The sequence below is a fragment of the Lepus europaeus genome, chromosome 13, assembly GCF_033115175.1.
Source record: "Lepus europaeus isolate LE1 chromosome 13, mLepTim1.pri, whole genome shotgun sequence".
In the NCBI taxonomy this organism is placed as follows: Eukaryota; Metazoa; Chordata; class Mammalia; order Lagomorpha; family Leporidae; genus Lepus; species Lepus europaeus.
Window position 1 is genome coordinate 14,697,305 of NC_084839.1, and position 25,314 is coordinate 14,722,618.

General features: G+C 37.7%; 1 protein-coding gene across 1 annotated transcript; it reads right to left on the reverse strand.

Annotated features, from left to right (window-relative positions):
• Window positions 1-1,579: 1,579 nt before the first annotated feature.
• RAD51AP2 (RAD51 associated protein 2) lies at window positions 1,580-9,171 on the reverse strand. The gene is made up of 3 exons (XM_062208814.1): window positions 5,961-9,171; window positions 5,269-5,343; window positions 1,580-1,698 (listed from the first exon to the last, which is right to left on the reverse strand). The coding sequence occupies exons 1-3, from the start codon at window positions 9,169-9,171 to the stop codon at window positions 1,580-1,582; spliced, it is 3,405 nt and encodes a 1,134-aa protein (XP_062064798.1).
• Window positions 9,172-25,314: the final 16,143 nt, after the last annotated feature.

Sequence of the window (25,314 nt, forward strand, 5' to 3'; positions counted from 1 at the left end):
CCCTTTAAATTATGTATATTCTACATTTCTTTACCAAATTCAAGCACAGAAATTAACCCCATAAAGCAAGGTCTTGGGGCGTGGCATTGTGGTGCAACAATTTAAGCTGCTGCCTGCAATGTCAGCATATGGGCTCTGTTTCTAGTCTTGGATGCTCCACTCCAATCCAGCTCCTTCCTAACATGCCTAGGAAGACAGCAGACGATGACTCAAGTACTTGGGCTCCTGCCATCCCCTTAGGAGACTCAAGGGAACTCCTGGATCCTGGCTTCAACTTGGCCCAGTCTTGACCACTGCATCCATTTGAGGAGTTAACCAATGGATGGAAGATATCTTTCTCTCTTTCTCTGACTCTTCCTCTCTCTGTGTAACTCTGCCTTTCAAATAAATCTTTTTAAAAAATACTACAAAGGAGAATCATGGTACCCTAATCCTAATAGTAACTCTTGGACCTTGAAAAACTTACCCTACCTCTCTGCAACACTATTTTCTTCACCCAAAAAATAGATGGAATATATTAAAACAAGGGTTCATTACATTTTTGAGAGTCAAAGATTCATTAAGAAACATATAAAAGCTATAAATGTTCTCCACAAAGAGAATCATAAGCATGTATCCTGAAAAAGAATAAGTCAACTTGTTTTATAAGATTAGGAAAAGACTTTAGTGTGTATATTGTTCATATGAGAGCATCAATGTGATATTATGTAACATTTTTTCTAAGATATTTTTATTATTAAGTGTTTTTTTCTTTCTTTTTTGAGCTATTGAGATACATTTTTAATTTACATTACAGTCAAGGGCTTAATGCTCCACTAAATAAACAGTTCAACAAGTAAAAAGTAAAGCAAACCCAGTTCAATGGGAATATAGGCAACAGTTATAAATAAAATCAAATGAAAGATAACAATTCACCAATAAATAGTAAATTTTAAAATAATTACAGATCATTAAAACTACAGTATTATAACATTCTTAACCATTAGTTTGACAAAATTATAAAACAAAGTTTGGTAAAGCCATATTTGTGGGGCCGGCGCTGTGGCCTATCAGGTAAAACCACCACCTGCAGTGCTGGCATCCCATATGGGTGATCTTTCCAGTCCCAGCTGCTCCACTTCCGATCCAGCTCTCTGCTATGGCCTAGGAAAGCAGTAGAAGATGGACCAAGTCCTTGGACCTCTACCCTCATGGGAGACCAGGAGGAGGCTCCTGTCTCCTGGCTTTATATTGCCACAGCTCTGGCCATTACAGCCAATTGGGAAGTGAACCAGCGGATGGAAGATCTCTCTCTCTCTCTCTCTCTCTCTCTCTCTCTCTGCCTCTCCTCTCTCTGTGTAACTCTGACTTTCAAATAAATAAATAAATCTTTTTTAAAAAACTGTATTTGCAACTTTTAAGTGTAACAAGATAATCATACACACAAAAAAATAAACACTCCACATTTTAGAATAAAGAAAACTCAAAAACTCCAAGATGGAAAAAGTATATACCCAAAGAAATAAATAAAACATTTCAGATGTTGTACATGTTTTTAAAATATAGGAGTCTAAAATCTTCTCTTAAGTTCTCTTAACATCTATTTCAGATAGGGATGAAGTTGTTTTGGCTTGGCTTTTCTTGACAAACCAATCCTGATCGGTCGGCTGCATGTCATAAGAGGTTGTACTCTTGAAAGGCCTTGTGAAAAATGACTACCTAAAAATATAAGACAATAAAAGTTAAACAAAGGAGTAAACGTTATCAATAATGTCATGCTTAATCTTTACTGACTTCTAATCATTTCATTAGCAGTATTTATTAAGTATTTACTGAACATTTATTACTTGTGAACCAGGCATCATCATTAACACTTTAAATGTATTATTATTATTTTTTTTTTGACAGGCAAAGTGGATAGTGAGAGAGAGAGAGACAGAGAGAAAGGTCTTCCTCCTTGCCGTTGGTTCACCCTCCAATGGCCGCTACGGCCAGCGCATCTCGCTGATCCGAAGCCAGGAGCCAGGTGCTTCTCCTGGTCTCCCATGCGGGTGCAGGGGCCAAGGACTTGGGCCATCCTCCACTGCCTTCCCGGGCCATAGTAGAGAGCTGGCCTGGAAGAGGGGCAACCGGGATAGAATCCGGTGCCCCGACCGGGACTAGAACCTGGTGTGCCAGCGCTGCAAGGCAGAGGATCAGCCTGTTAAGCCACGGCGCCGGCCAAATGTATTATTTTGTTTACTTTTTCCCTAGTTTTAAAATACAGAAATCTAAGCATGGAAAATTAAGTAACTTGCCCAATATAAAATAGCAAATGAATAAATCAGCTTTCCAGTTAGTCTGACTTAACAACATCAACAAAAACTAAATAAATTTTAAAGCCATCTTGCTGTAGTAGCTTTAAACACAACGTCATTTTTCTAATAGAAGCTAAAGAACTGTGCCATATTGTTAATGACTAGTTTGATTTCTAATAAATATTATTGTCAATGATAGATCCCAAGTGTATTGTTATGCATCAGTAGAGTGCTCTTATTTTGAAATTTAACAACATATGATATCACTTGTAAAGAGTACCAAAGTGTTTCATGGATGTCCCATCCATTACTAACTCAGTTAACAAGGTAGGCATTGTATTACTTTTGATAATGAAACACAACAACACTTCTAAAACTGTCACAATATTTTTTAAACAAATTGTGGGACATGTATATAAATTTTATAATATCAGGCTTTAGTGAATCCATATAACTTTAATATAATATCACTTTATACTCAAAACAATGTAATAAGCCCAATGTAAAATTTGACTAAAGGTAATCTCCATGATTTCTAGGTTGAGCCAAACAGAATCAATATGAATATTTACATAAGCATTAATGAAACAGAATACAAAATTAAACTACATATAAGTTGGAAGATGAAAAATAACACAAAATTAGCTACTGATTAATTTATGATAGTTGATTAGACATTACAATTTACATTCAACATTTTAATTTATAATCAAAAAATAATTATAAATAAAACAAGTAAAAATAAAATAATTATAAAAAGTGAGAGGAAAAATTACCATTCAATCACTAGATTTTTTTTAACTTTTCAACAAAAAGGGATCATTCAAATAAGACAAATTTTTGGATGATATATGATATGCTGGATTTGGTGAAAGAAGATAATTGCAGTACTTTCCATTGTAACATTACTGTTTCAAAACAAAGCTATGATTAATAATCTATTTGATTAATTTTTTAAAATAGTTTTCCTCTTATTTCAAATATGATATATATTTCTGTAATTTAGCAATGGATGGGAAATCACTGAACCAATTGCTTTAACAGCAGGTCCTTGGCAAAGCAAATGTCCTTAAACAGTCATTAAGTTATAGTTGTAAGGCTATATTCCTTCAAGTCCTTGGATTCCCTATGTTTTTATTGAGTACATTATGATCCTTTTGTTATTGTTATACACAAGTTTATTTTAGATAGTTTAACAACTATAAACATGCAAATATATTATCAGAAATTGTTCATTTTATAAAAGCCAGTGTTTAAAAAATGAAATTTATTAATGCCCTTTTAAAAATTATACTATCTCAATTGTTTTCTAAATCCCTGCAACTCAAAGTGTGGTCTAGAGACCAGCAGTATCTGTATCTTCTAAGGGCTTGTTTAGGATCTATCTCACAGTTGAAAAAAAATCCTTTAAACATTCAGGCAATTTACATATGTATTAAATTTAGAATAGAACAAGCACTCATCTAAATGATATAAAATATCTGGTGAACTGGTTGGCTGCTCTGACATATGCTCAGAATAATTTCAAATTCTTGCGTCTCTATACCACTGAGATAGAAGAGAGAGACAAAGAGAAAGAGGACACACTGAAGACATCAGTAGTAGAAACACTAGGAGGCATCATAATGACAGGCTTGTAGGTATCACAACATTTCAGAAAAATTAAGATCTTTATAACAGGTATAAAACCAAACTGTGTAAGCAAATACCCACTCCATTCGGGCAAAGCATTAAATCTGTTCCTATTAAACCTCATGTCCTAGTACTCCCAACCTAATCCCTCATATTATGGATTCAAGTAAACCTTAGAAAGATCATTCAACTTCTACACACTTTGAAAATGAATTCAAGACAATCATCCTAGCATCATGTTAAATAATTTCTGATTGACCTCACACATTATTTTTCATATTTGACAACAAATCACTGTAACTTATGAAAAAAAGCATTTCTATTCTTAATGTTTATTTATTTTCATCTACTTGAAAAACAGACTGAGAAGAGAAAGAAGGGGGGGGGGAGGGGAAGGGGAACGAGAAGTGGGAGAGATCCTCCATTTGTAGGTTCACTCCCCAAATACCCACGACAGCAACAGCCAGAGCTAGGCTATGCCAAAGCCAAGAGCCAGCAATTAAATCAGTGCTCCCACGTGGGTAGCCAAGGACCCAGCTACATGATCATCACTTGTTTCCTCCCAGGTGCATTCATATGAAGCCATTGTTTTTTTAAAAGTATTAAAACTTTGAGATTGTATTGTGGTTAAAACACCTTGTTTAAGATGCCACATCCCATAACTGAGTGCCTGAGTTCAAGTCTAGCCTCCACTCCCAATCCAGGTTCCTGCTAATGAACACCTAGGAAGCAGCAGGTGATGGCTCAAGTACTTAGGGCCCAGCCACTCCTCTATGTGAGACACTGGAGTTCTAGTCTTCCAACTTTGGACTGGCTCCACCTCAACTGCTGCAGGCATTTGAAGAGTAAACTAGCAGATGGAAGATCTTTTCTCTCTGCCTTTCAAATAAATATACATTTTTAAAAGTAATAAAATGTTTTTCTTATAACCTAAGTATCTATATTTTCATCGTGCAAAAAAAAAAAAAAAACAAATGATATATGATCTTAGAAGATCTAGGGGTCAGTGCTGTGGTGTAATAGGCTAAGCCTCTGCCTGTAGCTCCAGCATCCCATGTGGGTGCCAGTTTAAGTCCTGGCTGCTCCACTTCTGATCCAGTTCTCTGCTATGGCCTGGAAAAGCAGTGAAAGGTGGCCCAAGTGCTTGGGCCCCTGCACCTGCATGGGAGACTTGGAAGAAGCTCCAGGATCCTGGCTTTGGATCCACCCAGCTCCAGCCATTGCAGCCATTTGGGGAATGAACCAGTGGATGGAAGACCTCTCTCTGTGTCTCTCCGTCTCTCCCTAACTCTGCCTCTCAAATAAATAAATAAATCTTTAAAAAATAAATGACACTCTAGAAAATAACTTTAAATCTTACCTTCACTTGATAAGCAATTCAATTTTTCCTCTTTACATTCACCAGGGGAAAAGGTACGTAAAGGTTTTTCACAACCTGAAAATAAAAATGTAGCTGTTATAGCAAAAGTAGCCTTCATATAAAAATATTAACACTATTAACAAATTTTTTTCAGAAATGTTTTTTCATTTAGCTCCTAATACCTAGAGAAATGAAGTAAGACTCATCAATCTTCCCTTTGAAAAATAACTTGGAGGCCAGCATTGTGGCCAGATGGGAAAAGCCACCATCTGGGGCACCAGCATCCCATATGGGCACCGGTTAGTCCTGGCTGCTCCACTTCCATCCATCTCCCTGTTAATGCACCTGGGAAAGCGGTGGAAGATGGCCCAAGGGCTTGGATCCCTGCACCCACGTGGAAGATCCCAAAGAAGCTCCTGGTTCCTGGCTCCTGGCTTCAGCCTGGCACAGCCTGGGCCATTGAGGCCATTTGTGGAGCGAACCAGTAGATGGAAGATCTCTCTCTTTCTCTGTCTCTCCTTGTGTGTAACTCTGCCTTTCAAATAAATAAGTCTTTAAAAAGTAAAAACTAAAATAGCAGTTTGATACATTGTCTTATTCTTTGCCAAAATTATATATATTTGAACTACATAGGAATAAAAGCAATGATCTTTTATCATGAAGAAAAGAACATTTCAAAATGAACGTCATACCTTCCTCAGAAGTAGAAGAAAGAGATCCTTCCTCTGATGTTCTTGGATACCAACACCCATGAGGAGCTTCCTGTTCTGTGTTAGAAGGTATCATTTTCCATTTAAATAAATTTTGGTGTCTTTTATACACTTTAGGCCCTGCTATGGTATCACAGAGCGAAGATGTGCATGTTTTCTTGACTGCCACTGTTTTCAAATCTTTTTCCATCTCCATTTTTACCTCCTCAACACCAGTACTTTCTCCAAAGTAATTTTCTTGTTCACTGTTTGTTTCAACATGGCTTAGAACTTCATTTTCCTTACTAATTTCATGAAACATATGAAGTTCTTCAAGAACCAAATCGAATTTACTCTTCATCTCAAAATCTTTTACCATTGTCAGAGATTCTGTTGACAAACACTTAGCAGTTAAGTTCTGAAAACATTCTTTGTTCGCTTCACTGGAATCAGTTTCAAACTGATGATTCATACATAATGTGGAGTTGTTTTTCAGATGAAAATGATTTGTAGTTAACTCACTTTCTTCCAAAATATTATCATATTCATTTCTGTCAATTGTATTATTTTGAACAGGTTTCATTTTTTCTACATCTACTTTTGTACCCATTAATAAAACTGTCTGCATAGAGAGCATGCTATCAATTGGAAAGCTACTATCTTTTCCTTCTTTTTCTATATTAACATCTTTATGAACTTGGAAACTGTTTGTTAAACCTTGTACTCTGACTTTTACTTCCTCTTCTAAAACTGAGTCATAATTTTTTCCTTCTTTTTCACTTAGCAATTTCCCAAAATTTAGCACCTGATTTGCATTCACATCATTCGTCTCCGCACTTTGCATTGAGCTGTGCCTTGCTGGTACAGCCCATCGTCTAACATTGAAGAAATCTTCAAATATGCACTTAGAACTAAACATATTGATCTCTTTTTGTTTCCATTTTCTTTCACTGTCTAACACTTGGTTGTGCATATTTATGTCATAATATTTTTCACTTACACACCCATGGTTGTTCTGTATATATTGTGAATCAGACTTTATATGTGTTGTAACTGTACTAGAACTACAGGGAGCCAAATTTGCCACATTTATGTTCTTATAACTAATCTCTTTTGCCAAAGAAATCCCTTTCATGTCATCAAAGTCCTTTAGAGGATTTTTTTCATACATTTCAAAAATTGGAAAACACATATTATTAGCTGTGCTAAAAGAATTACTGTTTTTTTCCTTAGACCTATCAATAGCTTGTTCAGTTGTAAATAACTTTCTTTTCTTTATGGTAGGTTTCCTAACCTCTTCTAATTGTCTTGAAAAAGTTAAAATCTTTATTGGATATACAGTATGCCTTTCCACTATCATAATTTTGAGATAATTCAAATACGGTTTGCATTTGAGAAGGCATCCCTTTTCTAATTCAGGGTCATTTTCAAGTCTTGTTAAATAGTCGAAGTTATTAACCAAAGAAGTTCTACTGGCTTTCATAGTGATTCTTAAAAGTTCAAAAATGGTTTGTAAGTATATGTTTAAAATGCTCCTCTTTATAACGGCATTCGTGTTCCTGGTTATTAGATTTTGAACAACAGCTTGCTTTTTGTACTTCAAAATGTTATACCAGGTCAAAATTCTATTATCTTTTTGATTTCCTGAAATATTTTTATGAAAATTAAGAATTTCTGTAATAACACTTCGAAAAATGTGGCTTACATGAAAGTATTTCTGTATAGTACAACATCTCAACTCTAGCATATTATTTTCTCCTTTACAATATAACCAAAGAGCTTTTAGTAAAGTTTTCTGGCTACCCAGTATTCTTATCATGAAAGGCTTTGCTTGTTTTTCAAACACATTCATGACTATCGTATTGTGATACCCTTCCTTGCTTAACAGACTCATTTTAAATAATTGTAGTAAATTAAATTTTTCTCTAGATCTTTTCATATTTTCACACTTAATCCTATGATTATTTATAATCTCTAAATTTTTCCCATTTACTTTCAAAATATGTCTAGTGATACAGTCCCAGCTTTGAGTTACTTCCAAGTTGCTAAGGAAGTAACTACCCAGGTGTGTTTTTGCTTCTTCCCAATTAGCATTTTCTAGTATTATAGTGAAATTCTTTTTACAGTGTCTTACATCACACTTGGTACTACTGTGATTATAGTAGTTTAAGCCGATCAAATCTTTTTTTCTTTCAAAATTATTTTGGTTGCTGAGTGACTGGTGATTACTTTCATAACACTCAGAAAAAATTTTTTTCATATCCACACTTTTTGCATCATCTTGTAACTTTTGCTTCTTAACAGCAGGTCTATTTTGGGACCAGTAAATGTTTGTGAAATCCCTAACATATGCCTCAGATTTGTCATTCTTTTTCTCTGCTATTTCCTTTAAATAGATAAAGGACATTTTGCTATTTAAATCAGATGGAAAATTAGGGATTCTCATTGTGCTACGATCTCTAAAATAACTTGGTTTAGCAATTTCCAAGCTGGGCTGGTTTGGGGATTTTGATATTTTTAGTATAGATGATGAAACGTTATTTTCTTTTATATTTGATGACATAACACTGTCAACATTACATCTGTTCCTAATTTCTTGAGACGATGATTTAGTTTCCCTGAAAAAGGTAACATCCAAAAAGGGATTTTCTGCCTGCCTTCTGTAACCCTTGCCTCTCGGGACATCGTCTCCCTCTTGGACTAAATGCCGTTTTCCCGCCTCAAGTTGTGCGCGGGGCACAAGGTGGCCGATTTCTGCTTGGGCTTTGACCCTGAGGCGCTCTCCCACCCGCTCTGTGCCGGAGGGTCCTGACTCGACCCCTCCTGGAGCCCCCAGCCCACAGCCTGAACTTCCTGAGGGGAGAGCCTGCCCACAGCTGTCCATGGGAAACTCGCCGCGTGGGCATCCCTGACGACCTAGCTGCTTCTCGTTGACGGCTTTCTCCACACGAGAATCTGTGGCGTCGTCAAAAATGGCATTCGTTAAAAAGAGGAGCGCCTTGAAGGGTCTGGGCGACAACTCCCAGGCTTTCTCCACCTCAGACAAGCGAGGCACCCATGGCAGCCGCCACCCCGCCTCAGGGACACCACCCGCCTCCTCCAGACGGAGCCGCTTGCGGCTGGGTGGTTGAAAACAGGCGTCTTCAAGAGGCGGTGAAAGATTGGCAGGCCGCCTGAGCGGGGCGGGCCGCGGCGTGCGGTGCGCGAACGACATGACGGCGAAGCGTAGCGATCTGTCGGAGGTTCCAGGCAGGTTCCAGGATTTTATCAGGAGCGAGGCGGATTCGCCCCGCCCCCGTTGCCGCCTCGGACACACCCCGGACACGCCCCTGCAATCCTGGGCCCGGGCTCTGATTTAAGGAATGCCCCGCCCCGAACCCGCCCTTCCTCCACCCGGCCCCGCCCCTCTCTCCGCGCCTCGCCCCCTCCCAACCACCGAACCCGCGCGCCCGTCGGAGCCTAGAATCACGGGAGCCGTTACACCGTCTGTTTTTAGCGATATTTCGAATGCCGCTGCTGCCGCCGGTCCAACGGTCTTCCACTTGCGTGGTTATGGGAGAGGGCGGGGAGGTGTCAGAATCTCCATTTGTGAACGGAAACGTTTCAGTTTAAAAATTCTACAATTCCGTTCTCCTCAGAAGCGCTTCTCCGCAGTCCGGCGTGACTTGTCCGGTGAGCAGGGCGGTTCTGTAAACGCGATGCCCGCCGCCCTGTGAGCTCTTAGTCTCCACGGCGACTCTTAAAATCAGATTTCCACCTCCGCAGGTCCACCTAGAGAGCGGTTCGGGGTTTTGTGTTTGTTTCTGACGGGGAAGGGGAAGCACTGGTCCTTAGAAATCTGAACATCAGGGAAATGTGTTTGGAAACTGTTATCTAGGTAACTGCTAAAGACCGAAAAGTTAATTTTCTTGTGTACTGCCAGGGTTTCTTCCCGAATATGGTGGGCAAAATCCTTAAAGATAAAAATTACATGTTGGAACGACTCCGATTAATGTAAGCACAAATAGCATAATTCTGGGTCAGACCTGATAACAAATTTTTAAATACTCTGTCTTCTTTTCCCTCTGCTTTGAAAATCATTTCTTCATCATTTGCAGTCAACTCTGATTTTTGTCTATTCCAGGATTACAAAGAAGAATACTATTTTCAAAATATTCAGTACTTTATATACATATAAACATAAATATTATAATAACTAAATAAATAAACATAAACATATATAAACAAATATATATAAACATAAATATTGATTAGTAATTTAAAACCTCAATTCTCTTGAATGGCTGTTTCAGAGCTGGTATTTTTTGTTTCTGAAAATTTGTAAGAATGCACAGCAGGAATCCTGATTTCAGAACTCAAGGAAGCATGTATGGCAATATACGACAAGCATACTACCTTAGGTAATAAGATGTTCAGCCTCATGGCTTTGCTTAGATACATTGTGACTCCAGTTCTAGGCACTGTTACAGGGGTTTGTAAAACTCTCCAGAAAGATGTTTGCTTAAATTTGTGGAAAGCTATTCAGCATAGCCCTCCATCAACACTAAGAATGTGGCAGCGATTCAGATTACACATCAGTGAGTGTGCGGAGGGCTTCCTCTACATATTTTAGGTTCCACTGCTTTTTTAATCCCAGGTTTTTGCACAAAACTACATTCCACTGTAATGCAATCTGTTCTATGCTTGTGATCAGCCCATTAGGACAGACTTGTATGGTTAAAGTGGATGTAATTGGTGCACAAGTGTAATAAGTAGTTTTTCAGAAGCAAGGTTTTTTTTAAGATTTATTTATTTATTATTTATTTGAAAGACATAGTGACAGAGAGAGAGGGAGAGACACAGAGAGAGAAGGGTCTTCCATCCATACTCTGATTCACTCCCAAATGGGCCACAGTTTCCAGGGCTGGACCAGGCCAAAACCAGGAGCCTGGAACTTCATCCGTGTTGCCTACATGATGACTGAGGCCCAAACATTTGGGCCATCTTCCACAACTTTCCAGGGTATATTAGCAGGGAGCTGGATCAGAAGTGTAGCAGGGGACAGTGCTACGGCATAGCGGATGAAACCGCTGCCTGTAATGCCAGCATCCCATATGGGTTCCAATTCCAGTCCCAGCTGCTCCACTTCTGATCCAGCTCCCTGCTGATGTGCCTGGGAAAACAGTAGAAGATGGCCCAAGTCCTTGAGCCCCTGCACCTGTGTGGGAGACCTGGAGGAAGCTCCTGGCTCCTGACTTCAGATTAGCCCAGCTCCGGCCATTGAAGCCTTTTGGGGAGTGAACCAATGAATGGAAGACCCCTATCTCTGCCCTGCATCTCTAACTCTGCCTTTCAAATAAAGCAATAATTTTTTTTAAAAAAAAAAAAAAGGAGAGAAGAAGAAGGAAGAAGAAGGAGAAAGAGTAACAACTAGGGTTCATATGGGATGAGGGATCACAAGTGGCAGCTTAACCCGTTGTACCACAAAGCCAGACCCAAGAACAAGTTTTCTATTTGTAAAGTAAATGCCATCACTTTTATCATTTCTAAATTAGTATGTAGTTAATGTTTGGTGATTTCTTCATCTTGCTAATTTTCCTAAGAATACACTATTTTTAGATCCCCATCATATCATTATTAACAACCATACATGGTTGAAAGACTAGAAAATTCAAGTAAAACCAAGAAATATTAAATTTAATTCAATCACTAATTGAGAACTATGGCTAAGACACCATTGGATGTAAAGAAATGTGCAGGTTTTTCTCTATGCTGAAATCAAAGACGACCATAAAAAAAGTCTCCCTGAAAGTCAGAGTTACACTGAGAGAGGAGAGGCACAGAGAGAGAAGTCTTTGATCCGCTGGTTCACTCCCTAACTGGCCACAATGGCCGGAGCTGTGCCGATCTGAAGTCAGGATCCAGGAGCCTCTTCCAGGTTTCCCATGCAAGGTATAGGGGCCCAAGGACTTGGGCCATCTTCTACTGCTTTCCCAGGCCATAACAGAGAGCTGGATTGGAAGCAGAGCAGCCAGGACTCAAACCAGCACCCATATGGGATGGCAGCAGCTTTACTACTACACCACAGCGCCAGCCCTTTAATGTTCACTTATATAAAAATATAGTCAATGTCATTTCAAGTAATGCCTATAGAAACTTAAATGCATTTTTCTTGATTTTTTAAATGCTATCGTGAAAATAGACCAGTTATATGTGAGAAATGTAAAAAGGTCTATCTTCAACTAGTAACTAGGATGTAAATGCGATTCACTGAAATCTTACCTGCACTTAAAACCCATTTCAAATGTCAGATTTTTTGTTTCACTTTCTATAAGCTTTTTAAATGTGATTTTATTATTAAGAGAACAGATTTCATGCATTTCATAGATAAGTTCTATGAAGATAACCATGCTTCCTTTCCTCCTTCCTTTCTCCCCCTTCCCCCTTCCTTTCTTTCCTTTTTCTTTTCCTTTAATTTTTGCAATATACTTTCAATTTATTTATAAACACAGGCTTAATCCTCCACTAACCATATCATTTTACTTGCCTATCCTTTGGAGTCACTTCTCTCCCTTAATAGTAGTAAACAGCTTTAACAACAGCTCCTGTCTTGATCCCTTTTAGGTTGGTGTCTTACTATACTTCAGGCCTGAATGAATGAAAGAATGATCCAGTTCGTGAGCTAGACTCCATATTGAAGCTATGTCTCAAGCTCCTATTAGAGTTAAGTCAGAAATTCACTTAGTATTTTGGGATGCCTAATGTTCAAAGTCCTCCATGTGGTAGGCCACATCCTCGCTAGATCCTACTTTAGCTTTCTCAGCTTCACTTTATTTAAAATTTGCTCCATATTGCCTACACAAGAATGTTTATTTTCTTGCTATTTCCATGCATGGTCCCAATGTCTTCCTCTTTCTCCATCTGAAAAATTCCTGCTCAGCCTTACAGAGTCCTGTGTGAAAATTATCTGCTTATGAAAATGTCTCCACCTTCTCCCTGTCGTACCCAGTTCTTGGTCAGAATTACCTGCGTTGCTCTCTGTGTTCCTATAGCAATTTATTTCTAACTATGGAACACTTAAAACATTGTGTTATATGGAATTGTTTGTATGTGCCCTCTATTAACCTCTGTTAATCATAACAGAGATTTTTATCTGACCAGTGCCTCTCACTAAGTACCTCAGTTAATGAGAAAAAATGAAATGGCATTATTGCTTATACACATTTCTAATGTAAGTGGATTATTGGTGTCTTTGAAGCATTTTAAGTTTCTTTGCTTTGTATTTTACTTTACTTTGGCTTTATGGGCTAAAACAAAGGTAATCATGTTAAAATAAATTTAACATGAAAACTATGCCAAGCTATATCATCATAAGAGCTAAAAAATGATTCTGAATATTAGTGGATTTTTAAAAAGTTTATTTTCATCTACTTGAAAGGCAGAGAGAGAGAGAGAGAGAGAGAGAGAGAATCTTCCACTCACTGGTTCACTCCCCAAACATTAGCAACAGCCAGCACTGGATCAGGCTGAAGCCAGGAGAACCAGGAACTCCATCTGGGTCCTCCAGATGGGTGTCAAGGACCCAATCACCAGAGCCATCATCATCTGCTTCCCAGGATGCACCAGTGAGAAGTTGGACTAGAAGCAGAAGAGCTGAGACCCCAACTGGCACTTCAGTATGGGATGCAGATGTCCCAAATAGCAACAGCTTAACTGAATGCTACATGATGCCCTGACTGTGAATATTAATGGTTTAACAATACAGGGTTGGCACTGTGGCTTAGTGGGTTAACGCCCTGGCCTGAAGTGCTGGCAAACCATAGGGGTGCCGGTTCAAGATCTGGCTGCTCCACTTCTGATCCAGCTCTCTGCTTTGGCCTGGGTAAGCAGTAGAAGAGGGCCCAAGTCTTTGGGCCCCTGCACCCAGGTGGGAGACCTGGAAAAAGCTCCTGGCTCCTGGCTTCGAATCAGCACAGTTCCAGCTGTTCCGGCTAATTGGGGAGCTGGATTGGAAGTGGAGCAGTTAAGACCTAACTGGCACCCATGTGGCATTGATATTGCAGACATGTAGAGGCTTAACCTGGTTTGCCACAATGCTGGACCCTTTTCAAGATTTTAAGATGGTAAGTGCCTATCTTTTTCCAATCATGCAAACATATAATGACTTAGAGTGCTTTTTTTGTACAGCTTTTTGCTGACATTAGTCACCTTGTTTTGTTTGATCTATACAACAAATATTTAGCTAGACATTACAAAGACCTACAACTATCTTTTATTTAAATGTTAAGGAATTAAATATATTTACATTAAATATAAGATTTATGAAACATAAAACTATGTTGAACATAATTTATTTTTTCTATTCTAAAATCAGTGTAGGATAATAGTTGGATGTGTGGGGTCCAGAATCAAATTAAGCTTGAAACTATAATCCATAGTCAAATATTTCCCAGATGTATGATATTAGGAAATTATTTAAACTTTCTGAGACACATATTCTTATAAGTGGGAATTGTGAAGTAGAATCTATTTCATACATGGTATGACTATGGAAAATACTTAGGAGATTGCTGGGCATGTAAGTCAGTGTACATAATATTTTTTCGACTTTTATAGTTATTAATATTAAACTGCCAGAATGCTGAAGCAGCTCTTACAGGTTCAGAGGAAGTTGATTGTCAGTGTCTCTTCTTAACCACGCATCTCAGTGACTGCGTGTGGGTAGTTCAGAGTAGGCTATGATGGAAGTATTTACCTCACTGAAACCAGCAAATGTTACAAGTTAGAGCTTTTTCTAAAAATTTCTCCCTAGAAAGCCAATTGTTAAATAATTATTTGCACAGTACGGCATCAAATCCTACCTTTCAACACTTCAGCTGTCTTACTATGTAAATCTATTCTTACTACAGGGTTGTAGCTGTAGTGAACTTGGCAGTTTGTTACATGTCATTTGGCTAAGGTCAAAGTTAGACAATTAGGTTATCTCTGTATTTGATGCCAGGATATGTTTTTAATAAATACTATTAGCTTATTTTCTTTTTTTTAATAGAAAACTTTTATTTAATAAATATAAATTTCAAAAGTACAACTTTTGGATTATAGCGGTTCTTTCCCCCATAACCACACTCCCACCCACAAACCATCCCATCTCCTACTCCCTCTCCCATCCCGTTCTTCATTTGATACACTTATGAGTGGAGAATTCAAAGTTTATAATCTACAAATATAGTAATTGAGTATTTTGAGTTTGCTTATAGTTTAAAATTTCATAATAGAGATAGATTCAGTTTAAGAAGAAAACAATATATCAAAAAATGCTTTCTCTATAATAATCTAGGGCAGAGTATAGCTACTACCCACTATCAATCAATAATCACTAACAACTTACTGGTAACACAGTCTTCGATCTACTTTGTAAGTATATGACTCTCATCTGGTGATTTGATTAAACTCTCCTTTTATTTGCTGAACATCTATTACATGTAAGGAAACGTGTCTGATGCTAAAGTAAATACTATGACATGTAAAATATAATCTCCTTATCTTCTTTCACTCACACCACCACTCAAAATTACTAATAATTCCCCAAACATCCATTTTTGTTGGTTTTTTTTGTTTACTTCAAAACATTGTTATTGAACATCTGTTATATACCAAGTGCTACATTAGATATCAGATATGATCTTTTTTTTCAGATTTCTACAGTAGTGGGAAGAAAGACATATAACTGTTTTGAATATTTGTGAATAATGACTATTTCAAACATTTGTGAATATTGTCCTTTTCATTTGCATTTCCTATTGAATGAAAGAAGGAGATGATAGGAAGGAGGGGAGGAAGGAAACATGGATTCTGGATCCCAAACTGCCTGGGTATTAACCCTAGTTCCACCACTTCCTGTCTGTGTGACTTCGGACAATTTTCTTAACACTATGTGCCTCGTTTTTCTCATCTGAAAATGAGAATGATAGTAATAGTACCTGCTTCATTTGGTAGTTATCGGATTTTAAGAGATAATATATGTAAACACTAGAGAAATGCCTTTGCACAGTACTATAAAAGTGTTAATAGTAATTCTTTCATTTCTTAAGCCATTCTGAAGTAATAGGACTCCTTAGATCATCCTTAAAGAGGATCATTGAGGAATGCATTCTAACCCCCTCCACACTTTTCTCTGACTTGTCAAATGGCTAATTTTTTCTCTTTGCTTCATGGGAGCCCCATACTTTACCACACAGGCGATTTTTTCTCAATAAATTTAACTTAAAAGGAAAATATAAGTCAGTCATTGGATATTTCCAATAAGTTAAATATGTTCATTGCTGTATAGATATCATTCTGCTTTTCAAATATAGTATTCATTCTGCCTTTGAATGTGTCTATTATGCATATTTAGTCAATAATTCTTCTCTAAGAATAATTAATTGGAAATTTTTATAACTATGTGTCCTGATTTTTTTTCTGCCTCAGTTCTAATCACTTAACAGTTTGTTTTAATGGCTTTAAATCTACTCAAATAAGCCCCTCATTACCAAGGAGTCAAAGGCATTTACTCTTCTCTGAAAATCACAGTTTTTACTCAATGAAATAGTCAATAAATGCTAGTTTGTATTATATATTCAATAATATGGTATACAAAGAATGCATGACTCAGAAACAAAGCATTAGTAAAATCAAACATTTAATAACAATTTAAAGTGTGAAAAAAAATGTAACAGTTAAATGGATTCTAGAAGTGATACGTATATACTTTCTTTTCATGAGAGTTATTGAGGATTGGAGTGGGCCTAAAGGAATCATAGAGAATATTTATGATTTGGATTGTAGCAAAATAGTAGAATGTATTCCAGATAGAAACGAGCACATGAATAAATGCATAGACAAAAGTACATGATATGTTTAATCAATAGTAAGTAGACAATTGTGTTTGGGACAGAATGTTTGCAGAAGGAGGAAAAAGAATATACACAGGAAATAGATGGAGGTCAGGATATTCAGAACTTTAAACTATAAGCTAAGAAATTGTGGATTTTATGCCATAGATAAGACTCTTTGTGAATCCTGCACATGAAAGTTCTAAAGAGGTGGTTTCTGAGGAAGTCAAACAGCCCAGGGCTAGACCAGTCAGTCACAGGTGATCAGCTGACCTGGAAAATAGGTGTGATAGCTACACACTTGCAACCTACTTCTGGGTTGCTGGTGGACATGAAACATGCACAATATTCCATAGCTGGAAGCATATTTTACAATTATAAGCATAAGATTTTATATTTGAAGTGAAGACATTATCTGGCACATGATATATAGGTTTTTTAAAAGGTCAAATTTCAGTGTCTTCATAGCTTTTTTTTAAACCAAGTAAAAGGGCACCTTCACGTCCAATGTATGGCCCTCTTGAAACAAGGTCCTATCTCCAGTGGAAATCAATGACTCTCTACCCCGGCTAAATGGGAATGCAGAAGTGCATGGCAGACTTCATGGGGTCCAAACTTTCTTTGCAGAGCCCAGTGGCTTTGGAACATCCAATATAACAGTCAAGATTATCTTTAGGGGTTGCTTTTCTGGGGATTTTAAGAATTGTAGTAACTGCTTGTGTTATTTCCAGTTCAGGGAGAATGTGGGAAGGTATGCAGCTGTGAAATGTTTTGTTATAGAGTGGTAATCCTTAAGGGAACTTAGACTGTAGACAAAACACACCCCAGCGCAGTTCTGTTTGCTCTCTGTTGTTGGAGGAGTGAAGTTTTACAGAGCAAGCGCAGGGCCTCCCCAGCTTCAGGATGCCTTTATTAGGAACTTTATTACCCCTTCATTTTGTTGAAATCCTTCTCCTCTTGCTGTTGAAAACTAAGTTCTGAAATATAGTTTACTGTATCTTCCATCACAGAAAAGTGTGTTCCTCACACAAGGCAAAAATATTCAACAGTTGGTTTTAGTGTGTTATATAACTTTGCTGTATATCAAACTAATTTCTCCAAGTTTTTCACCATAAACCTCAAATCACATAATTAATAATTTGCCTGTTTATTTATGACCTAATTGTGATTCTTTTATTAATAAAAGCTATGGAAAAGGATCCGTTATTAAGTTGATGAGTAGACCTGCATTTAATTTTCCTGCAGTATACGAAGAAGTATTGTACCAGAATATTAAAAGATATGTAATATTTTATTGATAAAATGACCCACCCTGGGAGGCAGAAGTTAATGCCTGAAGAGGTTGGGCTCCGGCCACCCATGTGAGAAACCTGGATTGAGTTCCTGGCTTCTGGCTTCAGCCTGGACTTGTAGATATTTAGGGAACAAACCAGTGGATGGACAGGCTCGATTCTCTCTCTCTCTCTCTCTCTCTCTCTTAAATAAATAAATAAATTGGGGGCACTCTTAAATAGTAGTGGGGGTCACAATATAAGAACTACATTCTCCCCTCTTTTTCTCGCTGTTACTGCTTTAACTATATATCATCATGGGAAAATGGTATAATCTATACTCTGTGATAATTCATATGCATGATACATACACATTTTACTGTTTGTAGGCATAAAAACATTTTAATACTTGATTGAATTTTTATTATCATGGGTGGCTTGGTTTTAAAAGAGAATTTCAAATTATATTCCTTCCTATAATGTCTTTTGATTTTGACTGTATTGCAAGCAGACAGAATTTTTACTGGGGCATGCCATTATCAAAATGCCATTGATTATTATTAACCCCTTGAAAATATTTTGTTTATTTTTTTAATTAGGTAAGTTCTAGCTTCCTGACTCTTAAAACTAATTTCATGAAAATTAGATTGAGAATGGCTGGTAGCAAAGAATCTTTAAATCAATAGTGTGTAGATTTCAGCATTACTAAAAACATAAAACATTCAGCATTCCTAAAACATATAAAAAGCATATGACATTCTCCTTAAAAAGAATATAAAGGAAAACTATTTAACCTTTTACAAAGGCCTTAGAAAGCCATGATCAGTTTCAGGGGAGCTACCAACTGGACAGAGAAAAATGAAGTCTAGCACAACCTTCATCCATCAGGAGCAAAACCATGAGGAAGAACATAAACGTAGTTCTTGGCTTTTACATTATGACACTAGCTGCCAAAAACCAGACTGGTTCCAGTACATATTGCCAATTGTAATATCTGTAGTCCAAATAAACCTAGAAATTAACTCTGTGAGGTCTAATTTCCTTCCCTTGTTGATGTAATCACATTATTTCATGGAAATTAACTGAAACATCAAGCTGTTTTTTATTTAAGAATTGGTAAGAACTATTACAGTTATACAAATAAGCAATGCACTGTAATCTGAATCTTCCTATGGAAATCTGCTAATTCGTTATAAAATTCCTTATTCAGGGGTACAAGTTTTACGGGACTCTAAAATACCATACCACAGTTTAGAGGTTGGGGGACCCCTTTGATCTGGAGATGCTTGGAGAGATAGGGAGGTCTTTGTTAGCAAGGACCTTGCCCTGCTCAGTCTCATTTAAATGGTCCTATTCCACTCACTGACTGACAGCCCCACTCCCTACTCACTTTACAGAAAAGCAGCATGGGCATACCCACTGAAGAGTAGAATCCTCCACTCTCTGAAGGAAAAGAATTTTGACATAAATTTGAGATGATTCATCTTTGGGATCATTCTACTCATTTATAGTGTTTGAATAAAATTCAGCACCAAATAATGGCCTGCTCCTTGCAGAGAAGAAAATAAAAAGCACACTCGCCTGCAGCAGCAGACACATGGTGTCTTGACTCCCTTAACTTCCTGGAGATGGCCTTCTTAACTAGTTTTAAAGTGACCCTCCAAGTTATGTTAGTAGCTGTTGCACAGACACTGACCCTCTTGGTGAACACTAGTAGTCCCTAAAGAGCTAACTAGAGCAGAGTTATTCTTTCCTCTAGACCTAAGAGGCAAATTGGTCACACTGCTTTTAGGATAAAGCAAGTACAAGCTTAAGTCATATCATGAATGGCCCATTCTCTTTGATAGATATATTCCAGTCAATAATAGGAGAAAGAGCTTCAATCTATTTACAAGTGTTTAGGAAGGGCTATTTTTTAAAATCCATATTGAATCCCTAAAGACCAAAGACCGAATTTTAGCTTTCCTAAAACTGGCCATAATCCACTAGATTCAAACAACTTAATTTTTTTATTTATTTGAAATGCAGAGAGGCAAAGACAGAGATCTTCCCAACTGTCCACAACAGCTGGGGCTCAGCGAGGTTGAAACAGGGAACTCAATCTGCCTCTCTCATGTGGGTGACAGGGCCTGAGTACCAGAGCCATCGCTGCTGCCAGCCAGAATGCACATCAGTAGGAGGCTGGAATCTGAAGTAGAGCCAGGACTTGAACCCAGGCCCTCTGATAGATGTACATGTCTCAAGCAGGATCTTAAGTGCTGCATCAAAAACTTTCCCCAAAAGTGGTAGCCATGCTTTCAAGTATCAATTACAATTTTTTCTTTCTCCTTTCTTTTATTTTTTTTTTTTTAGGAATTCCCAAATCCAACTATCTTTTTTTTTCTAAGCTTTATTTTTTAATTTGATAGGTAGGGTTACAGACAGAGAGGAGACAGAGAAGTTTTCCATCTGTTGGTTCACTCCTCAAATGGCACCAGTGGCTAGAGCTGGACTGATCCAAAGCCAGGAGCCAGGAGCTTCTTCCAGGTCTCCCACATGGGCGCAGGGGCCCAATCACTTGGGCTATCTTCCACTAGTGTTTCAGGCCATTAGCAGGGAGTTACATCAGAAGTGAAACAGCTGGGACTCCCATATGGGATGCCGACTCTGCAGGGAGAGGTTTAGCATAGTACACCACAGTGTCAACCCCTCAATCTTTTATTGTATCATTAAAATATCACAGATGAGGCTTTTACTTTGAGTTCTTGTTTCTATAGCTGGACTTTTAGATCCTATTCATCAGCCTACTAAATAGATCCTTTTTCAGAGATATAGATATCATCCAAAAACTTTCTGATATCCTTATTTTTTCTGTTGTTGCATGCTGAATCAAAGAAATGGAATTTGAAACAAGTTCAATGTCATTTCCTTCAAGGATTATCTCATCTCTCTGGGCTTGAGATACTGAACAAGTAACACCTGACCTCATCTGAAACCTACTAAGCACTTTTTTTCTGTATCCTTTCAGATTGACATCGATATTTTCCAGCAGCACAAAAATCTGAATGCTGAGAATGATCTTCATTCTCGCAGTAGGTGTGGCAAACAGACTCATTTTTCAAGGAGTAAAACGATGTTTTAATAATGTTTCCAGGTAGCAGAACTTTAATAGTCTATGATCTTTATAGATTTCCTCTTTGGACTGTATCCATTTGTGAATGACCCTGAAAGTTATCATGAGAGATGGTAATATGCCATTTTGCTAAAACACAAATGTTAATTTCATGCAACCATGAACCTGGTACTAGTAATTGAATAACAAGGGTCTAGTTAACCGATCACTCAGTCTCTTCAGCTCAACATAGCTCTGCTGTTATTTATCATATCATTAATAATATTTTACAGATAAGCAATAATACAGTCAAGTTACCAATACACCAATCTTATACTAGAGTAACACTAATATACTGCAGAGTCAGAAAGATCTTGGGACACATCCCTTATTAAAACCAGAAAACTGGGGTTAGCATTGTGCCATGGTAGGTAAAAGCCCTGCCTGTGACATGGGTATCACAGATGGGTGCCAGTTTGTGTCACGGCTGCTCTATGTCCAATCCAGCTCCCTGCTAATGTCCTGAGAAAAGCAGTGGAAGATGACCCAAGTGTTTGTGCCCCTGCTACCCAAATGGGAGACCTGGATGAAGCTCCTGGTTCCTGGCTTTGGCCTGGCCTAGCCCTGGCATTGCATCCACCTGTGAAGTGAACCAGCAGATGGAAGATCTGTGTGTGTTTGTTTGTCTTCCTCTCTATATATATAACTCTGGCTTTCAAATAAATCTTAAAAAAAAAAATCAGTAAGCTGAAAATGGTTAAAAAAGCACTACACTTAACATGGTATTCTGGTTTGTCTTCGATTAATCCACAGTCAACATGTTTGAGCTTCTAATACTATATTACATTGTACACGACTGGAACTCAAAAAAGTCTATACTCAATGAATGATTCTAAAAACATATGCACTGTGAACCTAAAAGTGCTCTTTAAAATACAGTCTATTAAAAAATTACGCGGGATGGGGCCAGCGCCATGGCTCATTTGGTTAATTCTCCACCTTCGATGCCAGCATCCCATGTGGGCGCTGGATTCTGGTCCCGGTTGATCTACCTAATTGGGTCCATTTTGGGACTGAGCCACCAGATGAAGATGTCTCTATGTCTCTCCCTCTCACTTTGTTGTGCTATCTTTCAAATAAATAAATATTTTTAAAAAATAAAATTTTTTAAAAGATAAAGATATCAATACTGTTAAAGCTAAAACAATTTGATAGATAAATTTGTGAGGGAATTGCAATACAGATTACACAGGGATGGATTAAAAAACATGCTCTTGGAACACATATAAATATCCTATCTTTAAAATTCAACTCAAGGGACCAGAATTGTAACACTTGTTCATGTCTTGGCTGCTCCAATTCCAATGCAAATCTCAGCTAATGGCCTGGAAAAGCAGTGGAAGATGGCAAAAGTGCTTGGGCCTCTGCCACTTATGTGGGAGACCCAGATGAAACTCCTGGTTCCTGGCTTCAACCTGGCTCAGTGTTGGCCATTGTGACCACTTGGGGAGTCAACTAGCAGATGAAAGACCTCTCTCTCTCTCTCTCTCTCTCTCTCTCTGTCTCTCCCCCCCCCTTTCTCTCTGTAACTCTGCTTTTCAAATAAATAAATCTAAAACATAAAACAGAGAGCAAGAGATTCAAATTTGAATCAACCACATTGTTGGCCCTATAGGGACTAGAATCATGATCTTTGTCACCCCTATATTTTAAAAAATAAGAAAAAGAAAATAAAAAGTACAAACTATAACATATTAGCTTGACCACAGAGCCTTAAATAAAAAAATATAGGTCCAACCTCAATTCAACAGATGAGATTAAAAATATATACTTCAGTGCAGGAATCCCATGTGGGCACTGGTTCAAGTCCTGGCTGCTCCATTTCCAATCCAGCTCCCTGCTAACATGCCAGAGAAAGCAGCAGAGGATAACCCAAGTGCTTAGTCCATGAACCCACATGGAAGACCTGGCTCCTAACTTCAGATCAACCCAGCTCTGGCAATTGCAGTCATCTGGGTAGTGAACTAGCAGATGAAACACATTTCTCTCTCCCTCTCTCCCTCTCTCCCTGTCTTCTCTCTCTCTCTCTCTCTCTCTCTCTCTCTCTCTCTCTCTCCTTTCTTTCTGTAACTCTGCCTTTCAAATTTCAAATAAATAAATCTTTAAAAAAAGAAATATATACTTCTAGGCATTACTAAGTGAACTAATGGACATATCAACTAACCTTTTGTTTATGTATTTTCATTTCATTTGAAAGGCAGAGACAGAGAGGAAGACAGAGAGATCAGACAGAGATCTTCCATCTGCTGATTCACGGTCCCAAATAACCACAGCCAAGTTTAGGCCAGGTTGAAATCAAGAGCTTGACATTCCACTTAGGTCTCCCACATGGGTGGCAGAGACCCAAGTACTGGAGCCTTCAACTGCTGCCCCGTAGGGTGCACATTAGTAAGAAGCTAGATCAGAAGCAGAGTGGCCAAGACTCAAATCAGGCATTATAATATGGGATGTGAGCATACGAAGCAGTGACTTAACCACAGTGCCAAATGACCTCCTGTCAACCTGTCCTGTAAAGCTAGATCTGAGAGAAGTTACCGGTAAGTAAGTAGGCATTGAAAGGTCCTAAAGGAAATGAAAACTCAATTCTGTTGGAAAACTCTGGAACTGGAACAACTAGTTCTCTCCCAAAGTAGGGATAAAAACAAAACAATATGGCACTTACTCATTGAAAATACAAAGACCAGAAGGAACCGTTGCTCTAGAAACTCATTGTAAAATATATTTATAAATCTAATATATGAGAAACAGTAGGGAGTTTTAAGAGACAGTTGTTTTGCATCTTCATTTAAAAACAAATAGAAGATGAAATGGCCTTTATGGAACTGAAGCAGAGAAATAACAAACTAAAAGGAAGACAGAAATGCTAAAGATGAAGCAATAGAACATACAAAATACGGTAGCAGAGTTACAATTTGCACTGGGCATAAAAAATTAGTAATGCAGAAAACCAAATTAGTGTTAAGGAAAGCAAATTTAGAGTCTCCACAGAATACAGAAAAAATAGTCAAAGCTAGACATAATGAAAAAGTGTACATATTACATTTTTGGCACATGGAGAAATTTACACACTCTTTCCAAGTCAAGGCAAAATTTGGAGAAGAAAAGTTTCACTTGATATAGTTTAGTTCTGGTGTCCAACCAAAAAGAAAGAGCATCCAGGGACTTATTTTTTCTGACTGAATGAGAAGCAAGGGATCTGTTGGTTTATGGGCTAGGCACACTCCTCCAAAAGCATTTACCACAGCCTCCAAACATAAAGACAAATGCATACATACATACATACACACACATGCATATATGTTAATACACTAATAATTAGCTTAATCAAATATTAATATTTGTAAAACAAACCAACATGCATATTTTGAAACATATTTTATTATTAGCCATGGACCACTTTCCACTTTAGCTAGGCTAGATACATACCATCCTGTTAACCTTGCTGCCTGAGCACACTAAACTGAAAAAAAGTGTCATAAATGCCATGTCTGAGAAAGAACTTCTAAGATCAATCCCATTCACAATAACTACAAAAAAATAAAATACCTTGGAATAAATTTAACCAAGGACATAAAAGATCTCTAAGAAGAAAATTAAAAACATTAAAGAAAGAAATAGAAGAACACACAAAAAATGAAAAAATCTTCCATGTTCATGGATTGTAAGAACCAATATTATTAAAATGCCCATACTACCAAAAGCAATTTACAGATTCAATGCAATACTAATCAAAATACCAATGACATTCTTCACAGGTCTAGAAAAATGTTATGCTAAAATTCATATGGAAATACAGGAGACTCCAAATAGCTAAAGCAATCTTATACAACAAAAACAAAGCAGGAGGCATCACAATACCTGATTTTAAGACAGACTGCAGGACAGTTGTAATCGAAACAGCCTGATACTGGCATAAAAACAGATGGATAAAACAACAGAATAGAATAGAAACTCCAGAAATAAATCCATACATCAATAACCATCTTTGACAATGGAGCTAAAATTAATCCCTGGCGTAAGGACAGTCTCTTCAACAAATGATGTTGGGAAAACTGAATTTCCACATGCATAAGTATGAAGCA

Coding starts and splice junctions, on each gene's coding strand:
- RAD51AP2 (XM_062208814.1), bottom strand. CDS start 9,171: ATGTCGTTCGCGCACCGCACGCCGCGGCCCGCCCCGCTCAGGCGGCCT. Junction 5,344..5,960: donor TTCTTCTACTTCTGAGGAAG/GTATGACGTTCA, acceptor TTTTATTTTCAG/GTTGTGAAAAACCTTTACGT. Junction 1,699..5,268: donor GAATTGCTTATCAAGTGAAG/GTAAGATTTAAA, acceptor TTATATTTTTAG/GTAGTCATTTTTCACAAGGC.